This window comes from Macaca fascicularis, chromosome 10, assembly GCF_037993035.2.
Source record: "Macaca fascicularis isolate 582-1 chromosome 10, T2T-MFA8v1.1".
Taxonomy (NCBI): domain Eukaryota; kingdom Metazoa; phylum Chordata; class Mammalia; order Primates; family Cercopithecidae; genus Macaca; species Macaca fascicularis.
The window spans coordinates 87,631,558-87,659,077 of NC_088384.1; the positions used below are offsets into that span (position 1 = coordinate 87,631,558).

Here is a 27,520-nt window from a genome sequence, read left to right on the forward strand (position 1 = left end):
CTTCTGTTCACAAAGCCCTACCATCATTCACACCACAGCTCTACAGGCTGGGAGGGATCAGCTCTTTGAAAAGTGGAGAAATGGAGGGCCAGAGATGGTTTTTTGTTTTTGTTTTTGGAGACGGAGTCTCGCTGTGTCGCCCAGACTGGAGTGCAATGGCACAATCTCGGCTCACTGCAACCTTTGCCCCTGCCCGGTTCAAGCGATTCTCCTGCCTCAGGCTCGTGAGTAGCTAGGATTACAGGCTCCTGCCACTACGCTGGGCTAATTTTTGTATTTTTTTAGTAGAGATGAGGTTTTGCCATGTTAGCCAGGCTGGTCTTGAACTCCTGACCTCAAGTGATCCACCCACCTCAGCCTCCCAAATGTTGGGATTACAGGCGTGAGCCACTGCACCTGGCCAGAGAGGGTTCTTGAATCTACATCTTACTCCATGCCACCAGGGTCTTTAGAAGAGAGTTCCCATCGAGCCTTCCGGGCACGGTAGCTTATGCCTGTAATCCGAGCACTTTGGGGCGCCGAGAAGGGTGGATCACAAGGTCAGGAGATGGATATCATCCTGGCTAACATGGTGAAACCTCATCTCTACTAAAAATACAAAAACAATTAGTCGGGCATGGTGGCAGGTGCCTGTAGTCTCAGCTACTCGGGAGGCTGAGGCAGGAAAATGGCATGAACCCGAGAGGCAGAGCTTGCACCACTGCATTCCAGCCTGGGCGACAGAGCAAGACTCCATCTCAAAAAAAAAAAAAGGGAGTTCCCTTTTCCCTCCCTTTTTCACTGTGATGTGGGTACTTCCTGGCCTGCCTCATTCCTGCTAAAGACTCCATGCCAAGCGAAGCATTCGTCCTGCCTTTCATATCTTCATAGCAATGCTCTGAGACAGGTGGTATTGTTAGCCCTGTATACAGGTGAGAAAATTGAGGTCCAGGGAGACAGAGCCATTGAAATGGTATCCCACAGCTGCATGGCAGAGCAGGCCTCAGGGCTGGGCCACCCAGGCTTGTAGCCACTCCACAGTACGGCCACGAGGCTGGGTCAAGAGGCCGTGGTTTGCTTATCTTGCTCTGAAAAAGGTCCAGAAAAGGTCTCTGCTTCCTGCCTGGCTGGGAGGTGGGGCATGCTGGGTAATCAGAGAGAATGCTTCTGGAGACAAGGCCAAGCTGGTCTTAAACAACTGAGGCCTTGTGGAAGGAGTGAATGTGATGGTGATCCTGCCCAGGGGCTATGATTCATCTGGCTGATTGATTCCTGCTGAGTCTGTAAAAATCTCAGGCCTGCTGTTGGAGAGCAGAATGTCAAGTCATGGAGTGGGGTGGGGGTGACTGTCAGGTCATCAACTTGATAGGCCTGGAAGGGAGTCCACAAATATGCTTCTTGACAAGGGACTCATATAGGTGGCATGTGGGCCAGACTTTGGGATCCTGTGCTCTCCCAAAAATGGTATTTTGCCTGAAAGTCTATCTGCTTCTGCTTTGCATTTCTTTGATGTTAACAAAAAGGCAGTACAGAAATCACTATGAGGGCAAAGACCTAGGTTTGAGTCTCAGCCAAGATATAGGACCCCTGTGTGACTCTGGGCAAATCACTTACCTTTTGAGGGCCTTTGTTTTCACATCTGTAAAGTGGGAACAATAACACCTACTTATCAGGACAGCTGTAAGGGTGCCAGCTGTAAATGGGGCAGGGGAGTGTTAAGGCTGACTGCCCACGGGGGCTCTGTTTGCCGACTTGCTTTGTCTTTCCTTCCAGCCCCTTCATGAATAAGTTTTTTCCGGCCACCTTTCCAAATCGACAGTACCAGCTGCTCTTCACACAGGGTTCTGGGGAAAACAAGGAAGGTCAGTGCTAACCACTTTCCCTGTAGTGTGCCTTGGGTATCTTCCTCTGCCATTCCCTTTGTCTCTCCAATATTGGGGTTCTCCAGTAGAGCGAATGATGGAAGAAGTGGGCTCTGGAATCTCATGGCCTGGATTCACATGCCAACTCTGCTACTACCTAGACATGGGACCCTGGGTGAATGCCTTACCTCTCTGAGCATTGGGCGTTTTGTTTTGTTTTGTTTTTCCCCATCTGTAAAATGAAAGTGTTAATCTAGGACCTCCTTCACAGTCATGTTGTTAAGATGGCGAGTCAGTAAGTGGAAGCATTCAGCATGCTGCCTGGCTCATAGTAAGCACTCAGTCAAAGTTGGCCTTCGTGATTATTTTATTCGTATATATTTTTAGTGTGATCAGTGCCTCACCTAAGGTTTGAAAAGGGGGTTCCACAGCTCTTTTTCAAAAATAAAAACTGACCAGAAACAGTGTCTCATGCCTGTAATCCCAGCACTTTGGGAGTCCAAGACAGGATGATCACTTGAGGCCAGGAATTTGAAACCAGCCTAAGCAACATAGTGAGACCTCATCTCTATAAAAAAATTAATTAAAAAAAAAATGCAAACTATGGGGAAGTGTGGAGATCCTGGAATTTGCAGGTTAGGGAATGGATTCAAATACTGTAACAAGATTATCAATGGCTTGACCAAATAGCAGGTATTTCTTTTTTGTTGTTGTTTTTTGTTTTTTGAGACAGAGCCTTGTTCTGTCACCCAGGGTGGAGTGCAGTGGCGCCATCTCAGCTCACTGAAACCTCAGCCAACTGAGTAGTTGGGATTACAGGCCTGTGCCACCACGCCCAGCTAATTTTTTTTGTATTTTTAGTAGAGATGGAGTTTTGCCATGCTGGCCAGGCTGGTCACAAACTCCTGACCTCAAGTGATCTGCCCACCTCAGCCTCCCAAAGCACTAGAATTATAGGCGTGAGTGAGCCACCACGCCCAGCAGGTATTTCTCTCCTGTAAAATACTGAGCATGTGAAATCTAGCTCTTTTTTTTTTTTTTTTTTTTTTTTTTTGAGACAGGGTCTCACTGTGTTGCCCAGGCTGGAGTGCAGTGGCACAATCTTGGCTCACTGCAAGCTCGACCTCCTGGGTTCACACCCTTCTCCTGCCTCAGCCTCCCGCGTAGCTGGGACTACAGGTGCACGCCACCACACCCGGCTAATTTTTTTGTACTTTTAGTAGAGATGGGGTTTCACTGTGTTAGCCAGGATGGTCTCCATCTCCTGACCTCTTGATTCGCCCACCTTAGCCTCCCAAAGTGCTGGGATTACAGGCGTGAGCCACCGTGCCCGGCCATAGCATTCTCTCTTACTGGTGCCTAGCACATGCTGTCTTGTCCCTAATCGGCAGCAATTTTATGTGATTGCTTTGTGCATCTCTAAGGAACCTCTATCAAAGAAACAATTGTTGATTTTTTTTTTTTTTTAAGGTTAAGCTTGGGCCAGGTGAGATGGTTCATGCCTCCCAGCACTTTGGGAGGCTGAGGTAGGTAGATGACTTGAGATCGGGAGTTCCAGACCAGCCTGGCCATCATGGCGAAACCCCGTCTGTACTAAAAATACAAAAAAAATTAGCCAGGCATGGTGGCGTGTACCTGAAATCCCAGCTACTTGGGAGGCTGAGGCAGGAGAATTGCTTGAACCTGGGAAGGCGGAGGTTGCAGTGAGCCTAAATCGCGCCACTGCACTCAAGCCCGGGCGACAGAGTGAGACACTGTCTAAAAAAAAAAAAAAAAAAAAAAAAAAGACTAAGCTTGGCCAGGCGCGGTGACCCATGCCTGTAATCCCAACACTGAGAAGCTGATGCAGGAGGGTCGCTTGAGCCGTGGAGTTGGAGGCTGCCGTAAGCCACGGTCACACCACTGCACTCCAGCCTGGGCGACAGAGCAAGACCCTGTCTAAAAAAATTAATAAATAAAATAGTAAAAAGGCTAAGCTTGTACCACAGAGTCTTCAAGGTCCCACACCCTATCTATCTCATGCTCCGCCATATACAGCGCTGGCCCTCGGGTCAGGGTGGTGTCATCACTCCACTGTCCAGCCAGAGGAAAGGAGAGGCATCCATATCCCGGGTCCATTTAGCTATAAGAGAAGCTTGAAAATGACCGTGAGTCGGCCTCATGTCCAGTTGGAACTAACTCATCAGGGTGCGGAGCTCCTGTCTTCTCTTTCGGCAAGGAGAAAGCATTCGTATCACTTCTTGCTTCTCAAGCCCTACTGTTTCAGCGATCCTCATTGGAGAGGAATCAGCAGTCGAAAAAACAGTGGGCCAAGCGCAGTCGTGACGTGGCGTTAAGAGAGCGGAAGTTGTCAGATTTCACCGGGCCGTAAAGCGCGCTGGCTGTGTCATCTTCCGGTTAGCGACAACGGCTCTGACCGTCCGGCAGTCCGCGTGGCGCCCGCACTGGCCTTCCTGCAGGGGACTCTACCGGAGCTTTGCCAATTCCGTTTGTTTGCCTGTTGTCGCCCGCTTCACCCTGGATCATGTTCAAGAAGTTTGATGAAAAGGAAAGTGTGTCCAACTGCATCCAGTTGAAAACGTCAGTTATTAAGGGCATTAAGAGCCAACTGGTAGAGCAGTTTCCAGGTATTGAACCATGGCTTAATCAAATCATGCCTAAGAAAGATCCTGTCAAAATAGTACGATGCCACGAACATACAGAAATCCTTACCGTAAGTGGAGAATTACTGTTTTTTAGACAAAGAAAGGGGCCTTTTTGTCCAACTCTAAGATTGCTTCACAAATACCCTTTTATCCTGCCACACCAGCAGGTTGATAAAGGAGCTATCAAATTTGTACTCAGCGGCGCAAATATTATGTGTCCAGGTTTAACTTCTCCTGGAGCTAAGCTGTACCCTGCTGCGGTAGATACCATTGTAGCAGTCACAGCAGAAGGAAAACAGCATGCTCTGTGTGTTGGGGTCATGAAGATGTCTGCAGAAGACATTGAGAAAGTCAACAAAGGAATTGGCATTGAAAACATCCATTATTTAAATGATGGGCTGTGGCACATGAAGACATATAAATGAGCCTCAGAAGGAATGCATTTGGGGGGCTAAATGTAGATATTGATTGTGTCGTACGTGTGTTTGTGTCTGTGTGTGACAGCGTGAAGACAATGCCTCTGTGGTTATGCTAAATAAGTTTAACAGATACTTTATAGAAAACAAATCAGGGTGCTCTTACCACAGAGGAAAAAACAAATTAGGGGACAAGCAGTAAGCAGTCGGCTACACTCTGGAATGTGAAAGGAATGGCTGGACTCCGTGACTCCCGACAAACTCCACAGCCTCTAGTTGTCTTCTTAGGAAGCTTGGAAGCAATCAAGAATGGTCTAACATCAAGATGTCTTACCACAGGGCCCTCTACAAAAGCAGCCTCGGGGACTCTGGCCTTTCCTTGAGACCTGCATCTCTTCCCTTCTTCATCGCCTGCTAGTGAACTAAGGCTGCCACTAACCTTCTTCATCTTTTGGTGGCAAAGTAGAAAGATTCCAGAATTAACTTAGACCTTTCTAAAGACCTGGGTTCAGTGGCAGCTGGCATTGACTGAGTACCCGCTATGTGCCAGGCACTGTGCTGCAGGCATTGTAAGGACTATCTTACTTATTCCCCACAGCAGCCCTCAGAGGGGATGCTGTTGTCCCCTTTTTACACATAAGAAAACTGAAGCTCAGAGAGGGAACTGCCTTCCCCAAGGTCACCCAGCTACAAGTAACAAAGCCTGTGCTTGTAACACCAAAGACCACTTCCCGCTGACCCTGTGCCAGGCTTGTAAGTTTCTCTGGGCCTCCATTCCCTCCTGTAGGAAATTGGAGGGGTTGGAGTGGCTCCAGTGAGCGCTCCCCTTCCTGAAACTCATACTAATCTAGGGCAGCCAAGACTTAGCCCCCCCCAGCCTGTGAACCTCTCGCAGTGCCCATAGCCATGCCCTCCTCCATCCAGGGGCTGACAGGTGGGAGGGGTAGCCCCGCCCCGGGGAGTGGACTTACCTGGCCTCTCTGCTCAGAGATCATCAATTATGAATTTGACACCAAGGACCTGGTATGCCTAGGCCTGAGCAGCATCGTTGGCGTCTGGTACCTGCTGAGGAAGGTGAGTAGCCGGGACCTGGGCAGAAGGGGAGGATGGGGTTGACAGGGCAGGGTGGGGCACAGCAAGCTGGTCTCACTCCCCGCTTTCCTCAGCACTGGATTGCCAACAACCTTTTTGGCCTGGCCTTCTCCCTTAATGGAGTAGAGCTCCTGCACCTCAACAATGTCAGCACTGGCTGCATCCTGCTGGGCGGACTCTTCATCTACGATGTCTTCTGGGTGAGTCAGGCAGGGATACCAAGGATGTCTGGCTCCAGGACCATCTCATCTTCCTACTGCCCTGCCTGTCTGGCCCAAGTGGCAGTCATCTGATAGAGAAGAGCTGTTTTGGGCTGAAGTTCCAGACCCCAGAGCAAGTCCTCTCTGGGCCCATATGTGAGATGGAGCCAGAGAGAGCAGATTCTACCTCTTTCTGAGAGCACACTCGTGCCCAGTGCCTTCCAACCACCTGCATATCTTCCTTGCCAGTAGGGGTGTTACCTAATCCCATGTCTCCTCGGCAAGGGAGTTGAGACTCAGAGAAGTTCAGGTAGGGGTGGAAGAATGTTGATGAATGGGCCCAGCAAGGGCATTGACCTGGGAGGACAGGCCATCTGTGCTCAGCTGCACACCAGCCCTGGCCTGTGATGCCTCTCACATTGACTCTGAGAGGCATCGCAGAGGGACTGAGGTCAGCTTGACTCGGGCACCCTTTTCCTGGCCCCAGGCAGCCTCTTCTCTTGAGTGGGTGGTGCTGGGGGATTTTATCACTTGGGAGGAACAGAACTGTGAACAAACATAGGCTGCCTGGCTTGGGCCATCAGAGGTCCTTTCTATACTCCCTCGAATTTCCCCTCTTTGTTGCCCAGAACCAGTATCAGTGGCCACTTCACCTCAACTTCAGATCTGCACCGGAGCCCCTCCCAGCTCCCCTCAGATTCCAGGCAACAGCACTTCTAGAAACCCAGGGACAGCCATTCTTCCCCCACAGCCCCTTACTTCCTTCATACTGCTCTTTTCTCCTTCTAGGTATTTGGCACCAATGTGATGGTGACAGTGGCCAAGTCCTTTGAGGCACCAATAAAACGTAAGTGACCACCCCGCCATAGGGAACCCCTCCCCTACCCCTGCCAGGCCATACCCCCACAGCCCGTTTCAGTCAGTACATCCCCCTATCTCTTCCCCATGTACCTCTTCCTCCTGTGGCTCTCCAGCCTGGTTTCCTTATCCTCATTGATTCATCTGACTGTGTTCATCATGCCCAGGCCCCGGCCTCTGGCCACTTGGTCATGGTGCAGCATGGTGTGAAATGAGGCAAAATGGGAGCAAGCATAGAGGGAACTGTTTAACCCAACCCGGGGGGCACATGCAGGGGCTTTCCAGGAGAGAAAACCTCTAAGCCGAGACCTGTAGCACCCCTCACTGGGGTCCCCTTGGCACCTGAGTGTCAGGTGCTATCTATCCCGTGCCGCTCAAACTGCCTTGGTTTTGTTCTTCAGTGTATCCACTCTTTATAAGTAATAGAAAATCCACCTACAGGTTAAGCGTCTCTAATCCGAAAATCTGAAATCCAGAATGCTCCAAGACCCAAAACTTTTTGAGCACTGACATGACACCACAAGTGGAAAATTCCACACATAAGGACTTAACAAACTGTTTCATGCAGAAAATAGCATTTTAAGTATTGTATAAAACTCTTTTTAGGAGGCTGAGGCGGGAGGATCACTTGAGGCTAGCAGTTCAAGACCAGCTTGGGTAACAACAAGACCCTATCTCTACAAAAAATTAAAATATTAGCTAGGTGTGGTGACACACACCTGTAGTCCTAGCTACTTGGGAGGATCTGAGGCAGGAGGATCACTTGAGCCTGGGAGACCCAGGCTGAAGTAAGCTATGATCATGTCCCTGCATTCCAGCCTGGATGACAGAATGAGACCCTGTCTCTCCAATTTATATGTATATAAATATATGTATGTATATGTGTACATATATAAAACTACCTTCAAACTATATGTATAATATGAATTTCATGTTTAAACTTAGGTTGTATCCCCAAAATATTTCATTATGTATATGCAAATATTCCAGAATTCAAAAAAAGTCTGAAACATTTCTGGTCAAACCATTTCAGATACGGCATACTCAACCTATATAACTGTCTTTAAACAGGGGGAAATTTTGTCATCTCACACTACAGCAAGCCCAGGGGTAGAAGGCTCAGAGTGGGTTAATAACCCTCTCTTCACCAAGAGCCAAGGTTACTTTAGGAGCATTCTCAGCATGTCCACCTGCCCCTTAGGTCATCCCTTCGTGGTCCCAAGATAGCTGCCGCAGCTCCCAGCATTGACTCTTCACATAGCCATGTCCAGAAAAAGAAAGGGGAAATGATGTCTCAGGGAGGGATGGTTTTCCCCAAATCTCCCGTGCAGCCTCTCTCATACTTTATTGGCCAAAACTGGGTCACAGGCCCAAGTCTAAACCATTCACCAGTGAGGGGGTTAGGAAACATGATTGGCTTAGAGTTTAAGCTTTAGACTAGTGGAGAATCACCTCCTGGGATTATAAGGCTCAAAGAGGGGAACAGAATCCGTCAGGCATGCTAGCAAGGAAGAGAGGAAGATGCTGCCGGGAGGGCAGGCAACAGTGAGCATGTGCCATGAAAGCACTGGCTCGTGGCGACAGGCAGTCGTCGGGGGAGATTGGGGGAGATTCCACTCAGGGAATCAAGAAACAGTTGTCTTTCTCATGACTCACTCTCCACCACTGTGGACAGCCTTTCTCCCTGCGTTGGGGAGAGCTTCATGGCCACAAACAGCTCCTGAATTCTGTGGTTCCAGCTTAGTGACCCCAGAGGAAAACAGGTTTCTCCCAGCTTTGGCCTCAATAAACCTATAAGGCCTGGCCTGGCCCGTAAGCCAGACACTCCCACTGGAGAAATGGAGGATCGCGATGGACAGGCCAGGGTCACTGCCCTCTCCAGTGCCTGGAGGCAGAGTATTAGAATTGGCAGCCCCCCAGAACCAAGTGTACAAGGGGAGGGCAGTTCTCCAGAGCAAGGGAACAGATGCTGGGCCAGCCGGAGCAACAGCTTTTCCCCACATGCCTTGATGGATGAGTCCAGAAGTGTCGAAGCCCAGAGAACCCAGCCAGAGTGTCAGGAAAATCTTTTCTGGGTCATGAAGGATGAATACACATTTCCCAACCATGCAGGGGCAGTATGGGCATTTGAAAGATAATGTACAGCTTCAGCAAAGGGCTGGAGGCAGGAAGGTGCATGGAGGGACCTGGGAGCAGAGAATCAGGGAGTGGGCGTAGCTGAGTTCAGGGAAAAGAGGCTGGAAAGAGGTAGGCAGAGGCCAGATTTGGGAAGCCAAGAATGCCTGTCCAAGGAGCTTGGACACTGCCCGTAGGCCACCGGAAGGCTCCGAGCAGCAAAGTGGTGCTGTCATATTTGGTTTCTGATACTTAGGGTCTGGTTTTCCGGGCTAGGGGGAAGACCCACTGCCTTCTACTGCTAGGACTAGAGCTCAGTGGCAGAAAGGCAGAACAGTGAAGTGCACATATGTTGAAGTCAGGCTGCCTGGACTTGAATCTCAGCTCTGCCATTTGTGGCCTTGGGGAGACTTGTCCTCTCTGAGCCCTGGTTTCTAGAACTGTAAAATGGAGACTATAGTCTCTGCCACTCAGAATTGAATGGTACCAGGATTGAGAGAGAGAATCTGCAAATCACCGTGCGTTGTACATACAAGGCAGGAAGAGGCAGGCAGGGCAAGGGTACCTATCCATGTATTAGGGAAGCACAAGCTTACCCAGAAACCCTGTGTACCTCTGTGTACATATTGTTGGCCAGATGAAGGTTGCAGTGAGCCAAGATCGCACCACTGCACTCCAGCTTGGGTGACAGAGTAAGACTCTGTCTCAAATATATATACGTATATATATATATATATGTATGTATGTATGTATAAAAAATAAAATTTTTTTAAAATGGCCAGGTATGGTGGTTCACACCTATAATCCCAGCACTTTGGGAGGCTAAGGCAGGCAGATCACAAGGTCAGGAATTCGAGACCAGCCTGACCAACATGGTGAAACCCCATCTCTACTAAAAATACAAAAATTAGCCGGGCGTGGTGGCGCACGCCTGTAATTCCAGCTACTCAGGGGGCTGAGGCAGGAGAATCACTTGAACCCAGGAAGCGGAAGTTGCAGTGAGCCGAGATTGTGCCACTGCACTCCAGCCTGGGTGACAGAGCAAGACTCCATCTCAAAAAGAAAAAACATATTGTTGGTCAGAGCTGACCCCCTACCTGCAAGTAAGGAATTCAAGGAACAGGATTTTCCTAAGTGGCTTAGTCTTGCACCACACTTGACCTGTCACCTGGAAAGGCTGCCTCACACAAAACCAGGACTGGATTAGTAAAGAAGGCATGGGGTAGCAGTTAACAGTGTGTACAAATCATCTAATCTTCACTACTACCCTGAGGGGTCCGTTCTGTTGTCTACCCATTTCACAGGTGAGAAAACTAAGGCAGGTAAGTAAACTGTGCAGAGCACAGAGCTAGGGCTCAGACCCACAGACCCACAAGTCAGACTTTAAAACCCACTTGTAACTGCTCTGCTTGCAAGGCCCTATGGATGAAATCCAGTTACAACCTCGTTTTGCTATAACTAGACACAGGGAGACGTTTCTCCCTAATCTGTATTTATTCAAACAAGCTATCCAGCAAGATTTCTGAGTGAGGGGCCTTAAGGAATCTGCGGGTGTGTGGCATTTTCTCCCTCAGCAAATACAGAAGGAGCTTATAGCCCAGGCTCACCCTGCTTCAGAACAAGGGCCACCATCTGTCCATACCCCTGTTGTGAGATGGGAAACCTTGTAGATGTTGGCACTGTGTGGCTCTTTTCTTATATACTGGGCTTTAGTGTCAATCCCATTTAACCAAAGTGTTCTATAGCTACAAAAAGGCATTGAAATTGTATGGTTATTTGAGTTACAGCTCAGTAAAGGCATTAAACCTTCAGCCTAGATGACCCGATTCCTCCCCCCTCTAACCAGCTGTGACTCAGATGGAGACATTGCCCTGCATCCTCTCACCACCTCATCCCCCACGTCCCACCCAGAAACACAAATGTGTGAGTTTCATACAACAAGAATGCGGGTTAGGAGTCAAATTAAGCTGGGAATACAAAAATGGGGCGGGTGCCTATAATCCCAGATACTCAGGAAGCAGGAGAATCACTTGAGCCTAGGAGACAGAGGTTGCAGTGAGCCAAGATCATGCTATTGCACTCCCGATTGCAATCCTCATTGCCCTCAGCAATAGAGCAAGCCCCTGTCTCAAAAAAAAAAAAAAATACAAAGTAAACTGGGCTCCAGCTGACTCCTCACATCCCCGCCTCCCCCTTCAGTGGTGTTTCCCCAGGATCTGCTGGAGAAAGGCCTCGAAGCAAACAACTTTGCCATGCTGGGACTTGGAGATGTCGTCATTCCAGGTGAGCCTGCTAGGCTGGGGGTCATGTGAAAGGCGTGGAGAGAGTATTCTCTGGAGCAAGGGGATTACTGCTAAACAGACAGGCTTACCAGCTTAGAAAGAGAAAAAGTAAGGCTGGATCAGCCCGGGCTCTGGTGAAGGGTTCCACCTTAACATCTATTTACAGAGTGCCAATCAGGTGCCATGCTCCAGGCTGGGCCCTGGTCAGGCGTCATTGAACAAGACTGTCTTCACAGAGCCTCTGGTCTAGGTGAGCAGATGTTGCTCAAGAACTACAAAAATAAAAGTCTAATGACAGACTGAGGTACACTCTGAAAAAGCACATTTCATGACAATCTTAATGGACTGAACCCCTCTCACACACACCCACACGTACACATACCCCTTCCCAGCGTCTGCAAGCATCACAGATGTACCAGAATTGCCATAGCCCCCTTGCTGCTCCTCCCTGTGCCAAGATGTCTCCAGGGAGAACACACACGTGGGCTCCTGTGTCTGCACTCTCAGCAGAGGAGCATGTGCATGGAAACCTGCTTGTCTGCAGAAGCTGGCCTTTGAGCCCCTGGATCTGCGTGTGGGTTCTAGTCAGTGTGTCAGTGGGTATGGACACAGGGGCCCCGTCCACAGTCCAAGCAGGAGAGCACATCCTGCACACCCACAGCCTGGCCTCACCTTGGGGCAGGAGCAGCTCAAACTACCAGTCAAGAAAGAGACTAATGGCAAAGCTGAGCTGCCACTCTGAAGGCAGCTGAAGTGACTGAGGCTCAGGTGGTGTGTGTCTGCTGATCTGGGCTCAGTAGTGGGGGCAGTGAACCCAGGGGACGTACTTGTCTTCCTAGTCTCAGAGTCAGAGGGTTAGAAGCTTGCTTAAAAGAAGAAAGTTTTGCTGGGTGCGGTGGCTCAAGCCTGTAATCCCAGCACTTTGGGAGGCCGAGACAGGCGGATCACGAGGTCAGGAGATCAAGACCATCCTGGCTAACACAATGAAACCCCGTCTCTACTAAAAAATACAAAAAACTAGCCGGGCGAGCTGGTGGGCACCTGTCGTCCCAGCTACTCGGGAAGCTGAGGCAGGAGAATCACTTGAACCCGGGAGGCGGAGCTTGCAGTGAGCTGAGATCCAGCCACTGCACTCCAGCCTGGGCAACAGAGTGAGACTCCATCTCAAAAAAAAAAGAAAGTTTTAGGCCAGGCATGGTGGCTCACGCCTGTAATCCCAGCACTTTGGGAGGCCGAGGCGGGCGGATCATGAGGTCAGGAGATGGAGACCATCCTGGCTAACACAGTGAAACCCTGTCTGTATAAAAATATAAAAAATTAGCTGGGCATGGTGGCGGGCGCCTGTAGTCCCAGCTACTAGGGAGGCTGAGGCAGGAGAATGGCGTGAACCCAGGAGGCGGAACTTTCAGTGAGCCGAGATCGCGCCACTGCACTCCAGTCTAGGCAACAAGCAAGACTCTGTCTCAAAAAAAAAAAAAAAAAAATGGTTTTACCTGGGCACAGTGCCTCACACCTGTAGTTCCAACACTTTGGAAGCCTGAGTGGGGAGGATCGCTTGATGCCAGGAGTTCAAGACCAGTCTGGACAACATAGCAAGACCTCATCTCTACCAAAAAAAAAAAATTAGCCAGTTTATGGTGGCTCATGCCTGTAGTCGCAGCTACTCTGGAGGCTGAGGTAGGAGGATGGCTTGAGCCCAGGAGTTTAATTAAGGTTGCAGTGAGCTATGATTGTGCCACTACACTTCAGCCTGGGTGACAGAGTGAGGCCCTGTCTCTTAAAGAAGAAGGTCTGGGCGAATTGTGAGACTATATATATATATATATGTGTGCGTGTGTGTGTGTGTGTGTATATACTCCTGACTTCAGGTGACCTACCCACCTCGGCCTCCTAAAGTGCTGAGATTACAGGCATGAGCCACCACGCCTGGCCGACCCTGTCTATATTTTTTTAAAAGAAGAGGAATTCTTTTAAAGCAGCAGATTAAAGGCTGACTTACTTTCCAGGGCAGGATGCTATTAGCAATTCTGATCACCTAGGGTGATACAGGCACTTCTATTTGTGACAGTTGCATCTTGTGACACATGGAGGTGACACAGAGGCTTTCCCTGTTTTACCAGTGAGGAAACTGAAGCTCAGAAGTAAAGGGACTGATACAAATTCACACACTAGTAAGCAACAGGGCCAGAACTCAGACCAGCGCTGTCCAACTGCGAAAAAGGCTATGCTGTCAGAACTGCTCTTACAGCAGTACTAGCAGTAATAAGATGGTAATCGCAACAGCTACCATTTATCAAGCACCTGTTGTGTACCAAGAATGGTGCTAGGTGCTTTTTATATGTTATCTTTACTTCTCCCAACAGTCCAGTGAGATAGAGGGCATTCACATTTTACAGATAAGGAAACAGGTTTGACTTGCCTGAGACCATGGGGGTGTGGGCTTGCACCCATGTGTCTTCATAATTTGCAGTGCTGTGAGGCAGGGAGACTTGCTTCCCCAGTAGAAGGCATCTCCGTCAGAAAGAAGAAATGGAGTCCTGTAAAGCATTTGACTCACTCTCCAGGGCACGGTCTGTCAGGCACCCCCACAAACTTCTCCTGTGTCCTTGTCATAATTTCTGGGCTTGAGACAAGCACAGGGTATCTCGGCATATTTGTCCTTCCCCCACCTTCTATATATATCCCCAGTAGTCCCGAAATCACAATAAATGTAAGTTGATCACAGAGTCTCAGTGGAGCGTTGCTTGGAAGGCCAGATGCACTTTAGGAGTGAGAGCCCCGGCCGGGCGCGGTGGCTCAAGCCTGTAATCCCAGCACTTTGGGAGGCCGAGACGGGCGGATCACGAGGTCAGGAGATCAAGACCAGCCTGGCTAACACGGTGAAACCCCGTCTCTACCAAAAAAATACAAAAACTGGCCGGGCGAGGTGGCGGGCGCCTGTAGTCCCAGCTACTCAGGAGGCTGAGGCAGGAGAATGGCGTAGACCCGGGAGGCGGAGTTTGCAGTGAGCTGAGATCCGGCCACTGCACTCCAGCCTGGGCGACAGAGCGAGACTCCGTCTCAAAAAAAAAAAAAAAAGGAGTGAGAGCCCCTGGCAGAGCTCTGACTCTTGGATTAGCTGGAGAACACTTGTAGAAATCAGCCGCCAGGGGGCGCTGAGTTCCCAGTTGTTTCCAGAATAACCAGTTGTCTGCTCTCTCCCCAACCAACTCCCTACTCCTACAGAGTATTCATCGAGAACTAATTCATTTCCCTCTTTAAAATTAATCATATGTTGACAGGCAGTGCTGCTTTTTTGTTTTTTTTTTTTTGGAGATGGAATTTTATTTTGCTCTTGTTGCCCGGGCTGTCGTGCAATGGCACAATCTAAGCTCACTGCAACCTCAGCCTCCTGCATAGCTGGGATTACAGGCATGTGCCACCACACCCAGCTAATTTTGTATTTTTAGTAGAGACGGGGTTTCACCATGTTAGGCTGGTCTTGAACTCCTGGCCTCAGGTGATCCACCTGCCTCAGCCTCCCAAAGTGCTGAGATTGCAGGCGTGAGCCATCGTGCCCGGCCAGGCAGTGCTTCTTATCAATGCCTTCCTTGAAGTAAATGAGACTCAGAGCCCAGTGAGGGAGGCAGACACACAGGGTGTGTGTATAGCACAGGGGCAGGACTGCTTGGCTGTGTTTTGGGGATGCTTAGACTTCTGGGATGTCTCTCTTTTTTCTTTTTTAGCAGAACCATTGCTTATAATTGGCTTGGTTTTGAAGTTTCAGAGTGAGGTGGGTAGACTGAGGTAACCCTCTCCTGTGCTCCTGTGGAGCCTTCAAATGGCCTGCTACTTGCCCCTCCTTCCCCATCCAGCCACACAGCTGCCACAGGGACCGTTTTCAAAATCTGTTTAGGTTGTTCTGCTCAGAACTCCTCCAGGGCATCTCTTCACTGAGGATAAAGACCCAACTCCTCCCCATGGTCCTCAGGGCCCTGCAGGGCTGGTCCATCTCATCTCCTGCCGGTGGGCAAGCTGCCTTAGTGGCCCCTCAGTCCCTGCCACATCTCTGAGCCCTCTTTCTCCAGGACCTTTGCACGTGCTGTTCTCTCCTCCTGGCATGTGGCATTTCCAAGAAGCCTTCCTTCTTTCCCCTCCTTCGCCCCCGCCCAGCCTAGGTCTCATCCTGTTATACCTTCTCAAGACGTGGGAAGCACATTTCTCCTGCCTCAGCCTCCCGAGTGGCTAGAATTACAGGCGTGCATCGCCATGCCTGGCAGATTGGGGGGAGGGGGGGTTGTTTGTTGTTTGTTTTTTGTTTTGAGATGGAGTCACTCTGTCGCCCAGGCTGGAGTGCAGTGGTGTGATCTCAGCTCACTGCAACCTCAGCCTCCCAAGTAGCTGGGACTACAGGTGCCTGCCACCACACCTGGCTATTTTTCGGTTTTTGTTTTGTTTTTTGAGACAGAGTCTCGCTCTGTCACCAGGCTGGAGTGCAGCAGTGCGATCTTGGCTCACTGCAGCCTCCACTTCCTGGGTTCTAGCAATTCTTGTGCCTCAGCCTCCCGAGTAGCTGGGACTACAGTTGTGTGCCACCATGCCTGGCTAATTTTTGTATTTTTAGTAGAGACGAGGTTTTGCCATGTTGGCCAGAATGGTCTTGAACTCCTGACCTCGTGATCCACCCACCTCGGCCTTCCAAAGTGGAAGCACTCTTTAACAGTTACAGTCTCACAGTGATGTCCATGACTATTTGAGGTATGTCATAGTGTGGCTACCCTGTCCCCCTGGCTGAGCTCTGCGGGAGCAGTTATTTTGCCTACTCCTGCATTGTCCATAGCGTCTGGTACGTAGGCACTTGATAAGCATTTGGGCAGTCACAGTGTGACCGTATGGTGCGGTGAGGGACCGGGTCATTGTCCCAGGCCAAAGTAAAATCCCGGGCCACTCTCATTGTTCTAGGCAGAGAAATGGGACTTTCTGCTGGCACTTGAGAGTAGTGGCCACACCCTTGGTCTCCAATGATTGCTCCAAGATGGAACACCAGGTCAGGGACCAGGACCCAGTCTCTTGTTAGGTCACTGCCCGGCTGCTTCCCTTTCACTCTCTAACCCCGGCTTTCTCCCACAGGGATCTTCATTGCCTTGCTGCTGCGCTTTGACATCAGGTGAGTGAGTGAGGGCCTGCCCCAGCATGGGGTTCTCCAGGGATTCTCCAGTGGCCTTCAGGAACCCAGAGAAGGTACCTCAGGGGACCAGACCCTCCACCCCATAGCAGCCAGAGCAATTCTGATTTCATCTGCATTTTGCATCTTGAAGTTCTAAGTGTTTGAAGAGCTTGTGGTCAAAAAAATGTTTTAAGAATCACAGGCCAAGAGTTTTAAACCCACAAGGACCTGGTGGTACTCACAGTGCTTTCTCACTGTGTGACCTTGACAAGTGGCCTGACCTCCCTGAGCCTCTGGTTTCTCATCTTGAGTTAATAACAAGAGTTCCTACCATGAATATCTGGAGAGAGTGCTAAGCACATACTGACCTCAGCTCTTGGTTGAATCCTGGTTGCAGTCATCATCATCATCTTTTATCAGCCTAGGGTCAGGTCACCATGTCTCAGCTCCTCTAGCTGTTCCCTGCCCTCTCTTTACTCAGACATTTTTCAGTCTGTTGTAGACAGCACGAGGAAGAGAAGGTGGGCCAACTTAGGTCAGCATTTAAAACACAGGAAAGGTCTTATCCGAGTTAATGCACCTGTGTGCAACAGGACTTGCCGTCAGCAGGGGGCGCCAGCAACAGCTCCATTCATTTTATGCTCCGTCATCTGTGAGGGCTGGCAGTGTGTGCACTTAACTTTGAGGTGGTTTGTGAACTCTTGGTTTCCTCATGCCTGATAGTTGCAAAAGCAGTAATAACAGTGACAGTGATAATGAGAGACTTACTACCAGCATCATTGAAATCCAGTTTCCATGTGAAACTTAGGTTTTTCCCCACTCACATACACCTGGGTTATTAGTGTAGTGCCACTTCGAACCTTAGGAGCATATGGGCTCATAGTCACCTTTGGAAGAGACCTGGCCAGTCTGTAAGTAGAGGGATGTCTGTGCCAGCCATGTCTACTCCTGGCTGTTCAGAGGTAATACAAAGTGAAACCCATCAGAAACCCCCAGGCTATTTGCTGGAAACAGATTCGACTGCCAGCACCCTCAGAGACAGAGTCTCATTTCTAGCCTGGGCTCACAGCATAAGCAGCTCCTCAGCTGATTCCAGAATCAGTGCAACATTCCCAAAGGGAGTCACTTGTACCCAAATTCTCACGATAGGCGAGTTTTCAATGTACTTGCAGCTGAAGGCTTAGAAGCACCCAGGACAAGGAGAGAAGGGTGTCAGAAGCACTTATTCATTCCACAAATGTTAACTGAGTCCATAGTACTGGCTGGGCACATCCCAGGCACTGGGGACATGCAGAGGTTATGGAGCTGGCATTGGAGAGGGAAGTCACGTAATGGCAATGTCGGGCTGCATATGATTCATCTGTTCTGAAGCCGATCTTGGATGAATCACCTCCAGGAAGCCGCTGGCATTTATTTACGCAGCCAGCATCTGTTAGTGCCACCAATCGGCCACTGAACTATTACGCCCACTGCACTTAAAAGTAGTAACTTACCTTTGCAGTTTTTGTATCTGTTTCTCAAAGCATGATCCAACAGTATGAGATTCACCGCAGATGTTTTTTCAAAATACAGATTCCTGGACCTTGCTCTAGGGCTATTAGATCAGACTCCCTGGGGATGGAACCTTGAATTCTGCATTTTTCCACAAACTTTCCAGATGATTTTTATGCTGACTAAAGTCTTACAGCCACTGTTCTAGGTTGTAGCATTTGACATTCATAACTACCAAGGAGATGAGCTCCTCATTTTCCCATTTGCAGATGAGTAAACTGAGGCTAAGAGAAGGAAAGCAACTTGTCCAGAGACACATAGCTGGGGGCAGTATCAGCGTGCACACCCACCTCCAGACTCCCACCCCAGAGCTCAGTCACCCCCACAACCTCTAGGGTCTTCCCCAGCTCCCTCAGAAGGGGTGTTATATCTAACCTATATCTAACCTTCCTCTTTCTTCACACCTTCCCTGAAGCTTGAAGAAAAATACCCACACCTACTTCTACACCAGCTTTGCGGCCTACATCTTTGGCCTGGGCCTTACCATCTTCATCATGCACATCTTCAAGCATGCTCAGGTGAGCAGGATGGTATCAGAGTGTCAAGAACACCTCACTGCAAATAGAGGAACTTACAGAGGATTTATTTGTAAATGCAAGCAGTCCAGAGATAGGCACTCTCCACTGGTGTTGAAGCAGTCATGTCTGTGATTCTCTTGGCCTTTCATTTGTGGTTGCAAGATGGCTGCCACTGCTCCAAGCAGCATGGGCACGTTAGAGGCAAGAAGGAGGGAAAAGCATAACAGCCATGACTGCTTCCTTCATCAGGAAGGCAGGAACTTTCCCAGAACCCTCTCAGCATCTCGTGGGCCAAATTGGGGTCCTAAAGCAACCCTGGCTACAGGAGAGTCCAGGAAAGAGGGTTTGGCTTCTCAGCCTTGGTAGTGGGAAGCAGACAGAGAAGAACAGGATTGGAGTAGGTGTTGGGTACTGGGGCCTCCCTCCCCCTACTCCCAAGTAGCCCAGGCTCTGCCTCCTTCTCCCACCAAGATGAGGATGGAGTACTGAGCTGCCACAGAATGAGGCAACGTAGCACAAGGACTGGGAGCCTTCAGTGTGGCCTTGAGAGGGGAAGATTCAGGGGAAAGTGAGCAGACAGGATTGCCCTACTCTCTGCTGGAAATAATAAGAACTCCTGTTTGTTAAGCACTTCCACATGCCAGGCTCTGCACCCGTGAGGGTCCTTGTGAACAGGCGGGGAAACGAGTTGAGGTGCCACACTGCACGTATGTGATAAAGCCGGGATTCAAACCTGGGTCAGCATGGAAGCCACACCCAGGCTGTCAAGCCCTGGCCATGGGAAAGCCAGCATGGAACAGGGGCTAAGGGAGCCCTGTTGTGAATGCCAGCACTACCCAGTAACCATGGAACTCTGGGCTTGCTGCTTCTGTCCCCTTTCCCCTTCCCCAGGGCCCAAATACAGACGAGTCATCTTTGAATTAATCACCAAAGCTGGGGTTTTTTTAAATCACTCTGTGCCAGGCACTGTGCTAAACTCTTTTGCTAATAACTCATTTAGTCCTAGTATTACTTTATAGAAGGTCAAAAGGCCCCTAGCCCATAAGTAGAAAAACCAAGAACCATTGTGGAACTGCCTCTCACTTCTGCTCAAGGGCTTCAAGCGTGTGTAAGCTGAGAGTAACATGCATATGGCAAGGGGTGGCAGAGAGTGACTGGACCTGGCTGGACTGGAGAACTAGTTAAGGGGCCTTTTGGAGGTCTCTGCAGCTCTCAGCCCCTTCCTGGAGTCCAAGCCCAGAGCTAGTTCTCCCAGTGGCCACAAGGGGGCAACCTCGCCTTCTGCCTGGCTGGACTGGGAAAAGGCACCCATTCAGAGCTCTGGCACACAGGAGTCTTCCTTTATGGGGCAACTGCAGCGCTGAAAGAATGCGGACACTACGTCAGGCTGGGCCCTGGATGGCTATCTGGACTCCGGACTAACGAACTCCTGAACCCTGGCCCAAGTCCTGTGTTACTCAACAGCAGCAGCCTAGCCGTTCTCCCTAGTCATCCAAGTGGGCACCTCTAAAAATTCTTCTTGGAAAGGGGATCCAGGACGTGAGGGGACTGTGTTCCATGGGGTCCCCTACTCTCCAACACACAGGTAGTCCCAGTGCTCTAGGTAAGGGACACTTCTGCCTTTGTGCAGTGGTGTGATCTCAGCTCATTGGAACCTCTGCCTCCTGGGCTCAAGCAATTCTCCTGCCTCAGCCTCCCAAGTAGCTGGGGTTACAGGCATGCACCATCACGCCCAACTGATTTTGTATTTTTAGTAGAAACAGGGTTTCCCCATGTTGGCCAGGCTGGTTTCAAACTCCTGACTGCAGCTGATCTACCCACCTCAGCCTCCCAAAGTGCTGGGATTACAAGCGTGAGCCACCACTCCCAGCCTACTTAGGGATTGTTAGATTCAATAATTTAATATACGTAATACAGTATTGATCACAGCCCACCTATGGCAGATGGCAAGAAATAAATCTGAATATTAGGATCAAGGGCATGTGGGAAAGATTTATTTGTTCTCTGGCCAAGGGCTGGCTTTACATTAAGAATGAAGTCTCCAGCCAGGTGTGGTGGCTCACACCTGTAATCCCAGCACTTTGGGAGGCCAAGGCGGGTGGATCACCTGAGGTCAGGAGTTCAAGACCAGCCTGACCAGCATGGGGAAACCCCATCTCTACTAAAAACACAAAATTAGCCGGGCACGGTGGCTCACACCTGTAATCCTAGCACTTTGGGAGACCGAGGTGGGTGGATCACGAGGTCAGGAGATCAAGACTATCCTGGCCAACATGGTGAAACCCTGTCTCTACTAAAAATTTTTTTTTTTTTTTTTTTTTTTTTTTTTTTTTTTTTGAGACGGAGTCTTGCTCTGTAGCCCGGGCTGGAGTGCAGTGGCGGGATCTCAGCTCACTGCAAGCTCCGCCTCCCGGGTTTAGGCCATTCTCCTGCCTCAGCCTCCGGAGTAGCTGGGACTACAGGCGCCCGCCACCTCGCCCGGCTAGTTTTTTGTATTTTTAGTAGAGACGGGGTTTCACGGTGTTAGCCAGGATGGTCTCGATCTCCTGACCTCGTGATCCGCCCGTCTCGGCCTCCCAAAGTGCTGGGATTACAGGCTTGAGCCACCGCGCCCGGCCACTAAAAATTTAAAAAAATTAGCTGGGCGTTGTGGTGGGCACCTGTAGTCCCAGCTACTGGGGAGGCTGAGGCAGAGAATCACTTGAACTCAGAAGGTGGAGGTTGCAGTGAGCCAAGATTGCACCACTGTACTCCAGCCTGGCAGCAGAGTGAGACTCCATCTCAAAAAAAAAAAAAAAAAATTGGCTTGGTGGTGCATGCCTGTAATCCCAGCTACTCAGAAGGCTGAGTGAGGCAGGAGAATCTCTTGAACTGGGAGGCGGAGGTTACAGTGAGCTGAGATCACACCATTGCACTCCAGCCTGGGCAACAAGAGTGAAACTGTCTCAGAAAAAAAAAGGAATGAAGTCTCCTCACCCTCTTCAGGACAATCTCTTCACTTCATGAGCACCCATGAAGAAGCGCCATGAAGGAGCCATTCATTGAGTATTTACCAGGCCCTAAAGATTAGCCAGGCATGGAGGCTCACACCTGTAGGCCCAGCAACTTGTGGGACTGAGGTGAAAGGATCACTTGAGCCCAGGAGGTCAAGGCTACAGTGAGTGAGCCATGTTCATATCACTGCATTTCAGTCTGGGAGACAAAGTGAGAATGCTGTGAGGGAAATTAGAGGGACTTACAGAGCATGTAGCAAGGGACTTGACTCCATGTGAAGGAACGCAGTGCACCAGCCTGGCCAACATGGTGAAACCCTATCTCTACTGAAAAATACAAATATTAGCTGGGCATGGTGGTGCACACCTGTAATCCCAGATACTTGGGAGGCAGAGGTTGCAGTGCGCCAAGATCACACCATCGCACTCCAGTCTGGGAGATAGAGCAAGACTCTGTCTCAAAAAACAAAAAAAGAAACTTGGCCGGGCACGGTGGCTCACACCTGTAATCCCAGCACTTTGGGAGGCCGAGGCAGGCAGATCATGAGGTCAGGAGATCGAGACCATCCTGGCTAACACAGTGAAACCCCGTCTCTACTAAAACTATAAAAAATTAGCTGGGCGTGGTGGTGGGCGCCTGTAGTCCCAGCTACTTGGGAGGCTGAGGCAGGAGAATGGCATGAACCCGGGAGGCAGAGCTTGCAGTGAGCCGAGATCGCGCCACTGCACTCCAGCCTGGGTGACAGAGCAAGACTCCATCTCAAAAAAAAAAAAAAAAAAAAAAGATTTGGGTCTCTGAGCCCTCTCCTTGTGAAGCATTGATCTTCCTCCTCTGCAAAAGGATAACCATCATGGGATGTGCCAGTGAGCTGACTATTCCTGGGAAGGCTAAGCTCAGTGCCTGTACAGTAGATGTTCATGATTGGGGTCTTAGTATAACTATCTTTTTCTCCAAACCCAGCTTTATCAGGAGTCTCGGCACAGACATGCCAAATTGCTTGGATGTGAATCCTGGGGGAGCCAGTGGCCAGCTAGGTCATCTTAATACAGGCTGCAACAAGTACTCATTAGCGCAGCCGTGACGTCATCATCACTATAATAGCATCTGGAGCATTTGCTAAAATGCAGGTGTGAGCCCCAGACCTCAGGAAGCAGAGTCTCTGGGAGTAGGACCAAACCAGGAAGTTGCATTTTAAACCTAGTGACCCAGGTGATTCAGATGCTGCCAGCCAAACCCTTGGGAACCCTTGAAGCCCTGCCTGCTTGAGTTTCTTAGTTTTCTTGCATTCCCTCTCAGGAGGAGCAGCCCTTGTCTGGGAGTTAGCCCTGGGTTCAGGTCCAGCCACTAATTTGCTGTGGTCCTGGACCAGTCACTGTCCTTCAGTTCAGCCCAGGAGGGGTTTGGGGTGCTGGGTATGGCCCTGAAGCAGTGCGGTGCCCAGCATGGCCTCACCAGCCTGTGTCCTCTCATAGCCTGCACTCCTATACCTGGTCCCTGCCTGCATCGGTTTTCCTGTCCTGGTGGCGCTGGCCAAGGGAGAAGTGACAGAGATGTTCAGGTAAGGCAGAGTGGGGGGCAGATGTCCTCATGGGCACCAGTGCACCTGCTGGCAGTCAGTGGAACCTGCTGGTGGTGTCTGTACACCTCTCTGGGGGAACATTGTTCCTGCCACCAGCCCCACCCCTCGCCCTTTCCACCAGTAGTACATGGGTACCTGGCCTGTGGGTACCAGTGGGAACCTTCCCCTGAGCCAGGAGCCAGGGGAGCACAAGGCATCAGGGCCCTCTAGGCATCCCCCCATCCAAATGCTAGCCAGTCTTAAGAATAGCTGTTGTGGATTTTTCTCTGCCTACTGTCAGAAGCCCTGGTGACTCTGCCCCCAGGTGATTTCAGACATGTCTTCCCCTCTCATGGGCTCAGTTTTCACATGTGAGTAATAGAACAGGGGGCGTGTAGGATGCCCTAGTGTGGTAGAAAGTGCCCTGAGTAGAAGGCAGGTGTCAGTCCCTGTTCATTCACCTCTGTGGCTGTAACCCACAGCTCACTGCTTTCTCTCCATCTGTTTGTATCTCACATAGATACCCCTTTCCCAGGGCCACATCCACACCTGCCACATCCTGCACACAGCCCCACCCATACCCTAAGGCCTGCGTGACTCCAACAGGTGTCTGCCCACAGCACTGCCGACCCTGCCTGCCAGGGACCTAGAAATAGCTGCCAGTTGCGATTAAAGCTGCCTACTCGGGTGCCTTCCACCCAGTTCCACCTGCCTGGCCTCCAAGCTGTCCCTAGAGTGCCTGCCAGGGCCTCCTGTGCACCTGGCTCCCCGCAGGGGAGCCTGTGACTCACCCTTCCCCCGGACCTGCCTCTGCCCTCCCTGTCCTGCCTAGAATCCCCAGCCCCCAGCCTGCCTGCCCACATTGCCTCACCCAGCAAAGCTCTGTGGTCTTAGGCAAGTGGGAGCTAGGGGTGAACTTGGGGACAGGTCTCGGGGAGCTTTGGGAGTGGGCATGGCACCCGATCCCTGAGCTTAGCACCCACCTCTCACCCTCCCTCTGCCTCCCATCTAGCCCAGGTTTCCCTGCCCTTCCCCTTGGGGTAACCTCCCAATGCTATTGTGCCCTCATCAGGCAAAGCTCTGAATACACAAGGCAGAGAGTGCCCATGGCCTTTACCTGCTTGGTGCTAAATGTTCTGCCATACAGGTACCCTGCCCCCACTTTTTGTCCTCCACTCCTGCCCTGGATGTTCTTTGATTGGGGTAAAAAGCAAGTGATCTCTCTCTCTGTCTCTCTCTCCCTCCTTCCTCCCCATTTCTCTCCCCTAATTCTCCACCTTTTGTTTTACTTTTCCCTTTTATTCCCCCCCTTTTTTATTGATTTACTTATGTTTATATTGGTACCACATTCACATAGTAAAAATTCCAGAGCTGTAACAGAGAGAGCACCCTCAGGCTCCAGCTACCCCACAGAGGCCAGCAGTGTTACACAGACATTCAGACACCTGTGCACTGAAACCCGGACGTGTGTATACATCTTCTTGCACAGACGGTAGCATTCTTCGAGCATTCTGCACCTTGCCTTTCCACGGTATTTCTTAGAGGTGTTTCCACAGCAGCACATACACTTCTAGAGCATGCTTGTTCTTTTGCACAGCGGCCTGATGTGCCTTTGTCTAGGTACATCTTTTTTCATTTTCCAAATATTCTTTCCATAAAATCTGGAAGTGCAGAAATAGGTAAAAACAAGACGGTTCTGCTCTCTGCTCCTTGGAAAGGAAGTCTGTCTTCCCTTAGTCTTTCCCTATCCATCTCTTTTTTCTGTCTCTTCTCTGTCTCTCACACAGCTACGAGTCCTCGGCGGAAATCCTGCCTCATACCCCGAGGCTCACCCACTTCCCCACAGTCTCGGGCTCCCCAGCCAGCCTGGCCGACTCCATGCAACAGAAGCTAGCTGGCCCTCGCCGCCGGCGCCCGCAGAATCCCAGCGCCATGTAATGCCCAGCGGGTGCCCACCTGCCCGCTTCCCCCTACTGCCCCGGGGCCCAAGGTAGGGCAGACACTGCAGCTCCAGGGTACAGGGCAGGGAACATTACCAGGAGTAGGCCGCAAGAGGCAGCTCCTCTACAACCACTGGGCAGTGGCTGCACCCAGCCATGGGGCTGGGAAGCAGGACAACCCCTAAGCTTCCTGCCCTCAACAGTAATGCGGGGCCCACATCATAGTGGATGGAAATGGCCCTTCTCATGCAGTAGTAGATACTGTTACCATTCAAGGAATATGTATAACCTTAGGCAAGTCACTTACTTTCTTCATCTGTAAGTGGGCACATTCCTGCCTCACGGGGTTGATCTGGTGAGGAAATATGTGTATTGTCCTTGGCATGAACTCAGTTGCTTGAAAAGTGGAGCCCATAGAAGGAGCTAAGCCAGGGTGTCTGTCTTCAAAGCAGCACCTTGCCACTTGCCAGTACAGCAGTGCCCTCACCTCTGGTGCTGAGCTGTTTGATTGATGCTGTGTGCCCTGGGAGGCAGCCTATCTCCATCTCTTGTAGCCTTGTCATGGCCGCCCCTTTTTCCACGCTATAGCAGAAGGTTCAGGAAGCTTGATGTCAGCCCACACAAGCCCAGGCCCAACCTCTCTTCCATTGGGTGCTGCCCTCGCTGCCTCCTGGCACGCCCGGGCTCAGAGAAAGCAGAGCAGCCTGTCTGAGGAGGGCATGCGGTAGGGCTGGGGCCAGGTGCTGTTAGGTGCTGGGCAGTGGACACAGGGCTGACGCTCCGCATGTGACCAGGCGCTTTCCTAGGATGGGGGTGGGGGAAGGGGACAACCAAGGTTCTGCTCACCCTCTCCTCTAAATGAATTATTATTGTTTTGTTTTTTGGTCAGTTATGAGGAGTCAAATCCTAAGGATCCAGCGGCAGTGACAGAATCCAAAGGAACAGAGGCATCAGCATCGAAGGGGCTGGAGAAGAAAGAGAAATGATGCAGCTGGTGCCGGAGCCTTTCAGGACCAGACCAGACAGATGGGGGCTGGGCCCACACAGGCATGCACGGGCAGAGGGCACAGGAGGCTGAGGGCAGCTCCAGGACAGGGCAGGGGGCAGCAGGATACCTCCAGCCAGGCCTCTGTGGCCTCTGTTTCCCTCTCCCTCTCCTGGCCCTCCTCTGCTCCTCCCCACACCCTGCAGGCAAAAGAAACCCCCAGCTTCCCCCTCCCCCGGAGCCAAGTGGGAAAAGTGGGTGTGATTTTTAGATTTTGTATTGTGGACTGATTTTGCCTCACATTAAAAACTCATCCCATGGCCAGGGCGGGCCACTGTGCTCCCGGAAGGGTTCTCTGCGTAAGCACCCAGTGTCTTGCCCTCGGTTTTCTAGGTCTCACCTGCCCACCCAGAATCTTTTCTGCAAGCCCCTTGAGGGTGCCCACCCCAGTGCCTGGCCAGCCCTGCACCCCAAAAACACCTTTTAGCCAGTAGAGGGGGCCCACGAGCCTTCTCTCTCACCAGCTGTCACTTTTCTCACCACCTTCCTAGAAACACTTGGGGGCAGCAAGGGTGCTGGCAGATGAGAGTCCCCCACTCACCGTGGTGAGAGCGGTGCGGAGTACCCAGGGCTGACCTGACTCACAAGGGAAGCAGTAACTGTAGAACCTGCCAACCTCCCTGGTCCCTGTGGCCATATGGCTTCGGCTGGTGAGGGCTTGGAGTCTAGGTTACCCTGAAGATCAAGACTTTCTCTCTCCCATTCTGCCCATTCCTGGGTTTCTTCCCAAAATTGCTGTGGGGCCAGTCACAGCACAAGGGCCAGGACCGCTAGAGAGGCTGGAGTGAGGAAGGATTGAGCCTAGTGATTGTCAGAGGCTTTCTGGGGCCTAAGAGCTGAAATCTTAGGGCCCGGGTTTCCCTAAAGTTTGCTGAAGACAGCAGCCCTGGCCAGCAGGAGACCGACCCCACACCACCCCAAACCAGGCAAACAGTGGCCACAACCCTCATCCACCCACCTGGTATGAGGTCACTGAGTGGGGAAACAGAAGAGGGTGGCCACTGGACTGACGGACCCAGGGCTCTTCTTTGCCCAAAGCTTCAGGTTCAAAGGCTGAAAATAATAGTGGCTTCCAGTTTGGAAGTGACCAAAGGACAATCATGACCAGAGACTCAGGAGTGTGATTGTAGTACCTTCACTAGGTATTAACATGTACTAAGTACCTTGATAGAGGATTTCACTTCCTTCTGAGTCTTGGGCTGTAGGTGCTATTATTAGCTCCACTGTGCAGATGAGGGAATTGAGGCAGCTTGCCTATGGACATCAATTTGACCTTAGCCAAGCCAAACTGAATTCCAAGTTCCTAAGGACCGCAGATC

The 27,520-nt window shown here is 50.8% G+C and overlaps 1 protein-coding gene across 14 annotated transcripts in view; it reads left to right on the forward strand.

Moving 5' to 3' along the window:
• HM13 (histocompatibility minor 13) overlaps positions 1–26,465 on the forward strand; it is a 55,066-nt gene extending 28,601 nt beyond the window's left edge. For 2 of the 14 annotated variants that reach the window (XR_010578621.2, XR_010578622.2), the window contains 10 exons: positions 1,753–1,841; positions 5,891–5,976; positions 6,069–6,194; positions 6,984–7,041; positions 11,367–11,450; positions 16,559–16,595; positions 18,562–18,664; positions 23,131–23,216; positions 25,004–25,206; positions 26,046–26,465. Coding sequence is in view for 10 of the 14 variants with exons in the window: in XM_005568625.5 (XP_005568682.1) it covers positions 4,366–4,554; positions 5,827–5,976; positions 6,069–6,194; positions 6,984–7,041; positions 11,367–11,450; positions 16,559–16,595; positions 18,562–18,664; positions 23,131–23,216; positions 25,004–25,150; positions 26,046–26,142 (1,077 nt within the window). In the remaining 4 variants the exon portion in view is untranslated. Of the gene's footprint in view, positions 1–1,752; positions 1,842–4,236; positions 4,555–5,826; positions 5,977–6,068; positions 6,195–6,983; positions 7,042–11,366; positions 11,451–16,558; positions 16,596–18,561; positions 18,665–23,130; positions 23,217–25,003; positions 25,207–26,045 lie in introns of those variants that run through there. The other 12 variants (XM_045362703.3, XM_005568623.5, XR_012419229.1 and 9 more) reach the window with 7 other exon arrangements.
• Positions 26,466–27,520: the final 1,055 nt, after the last annotated feature.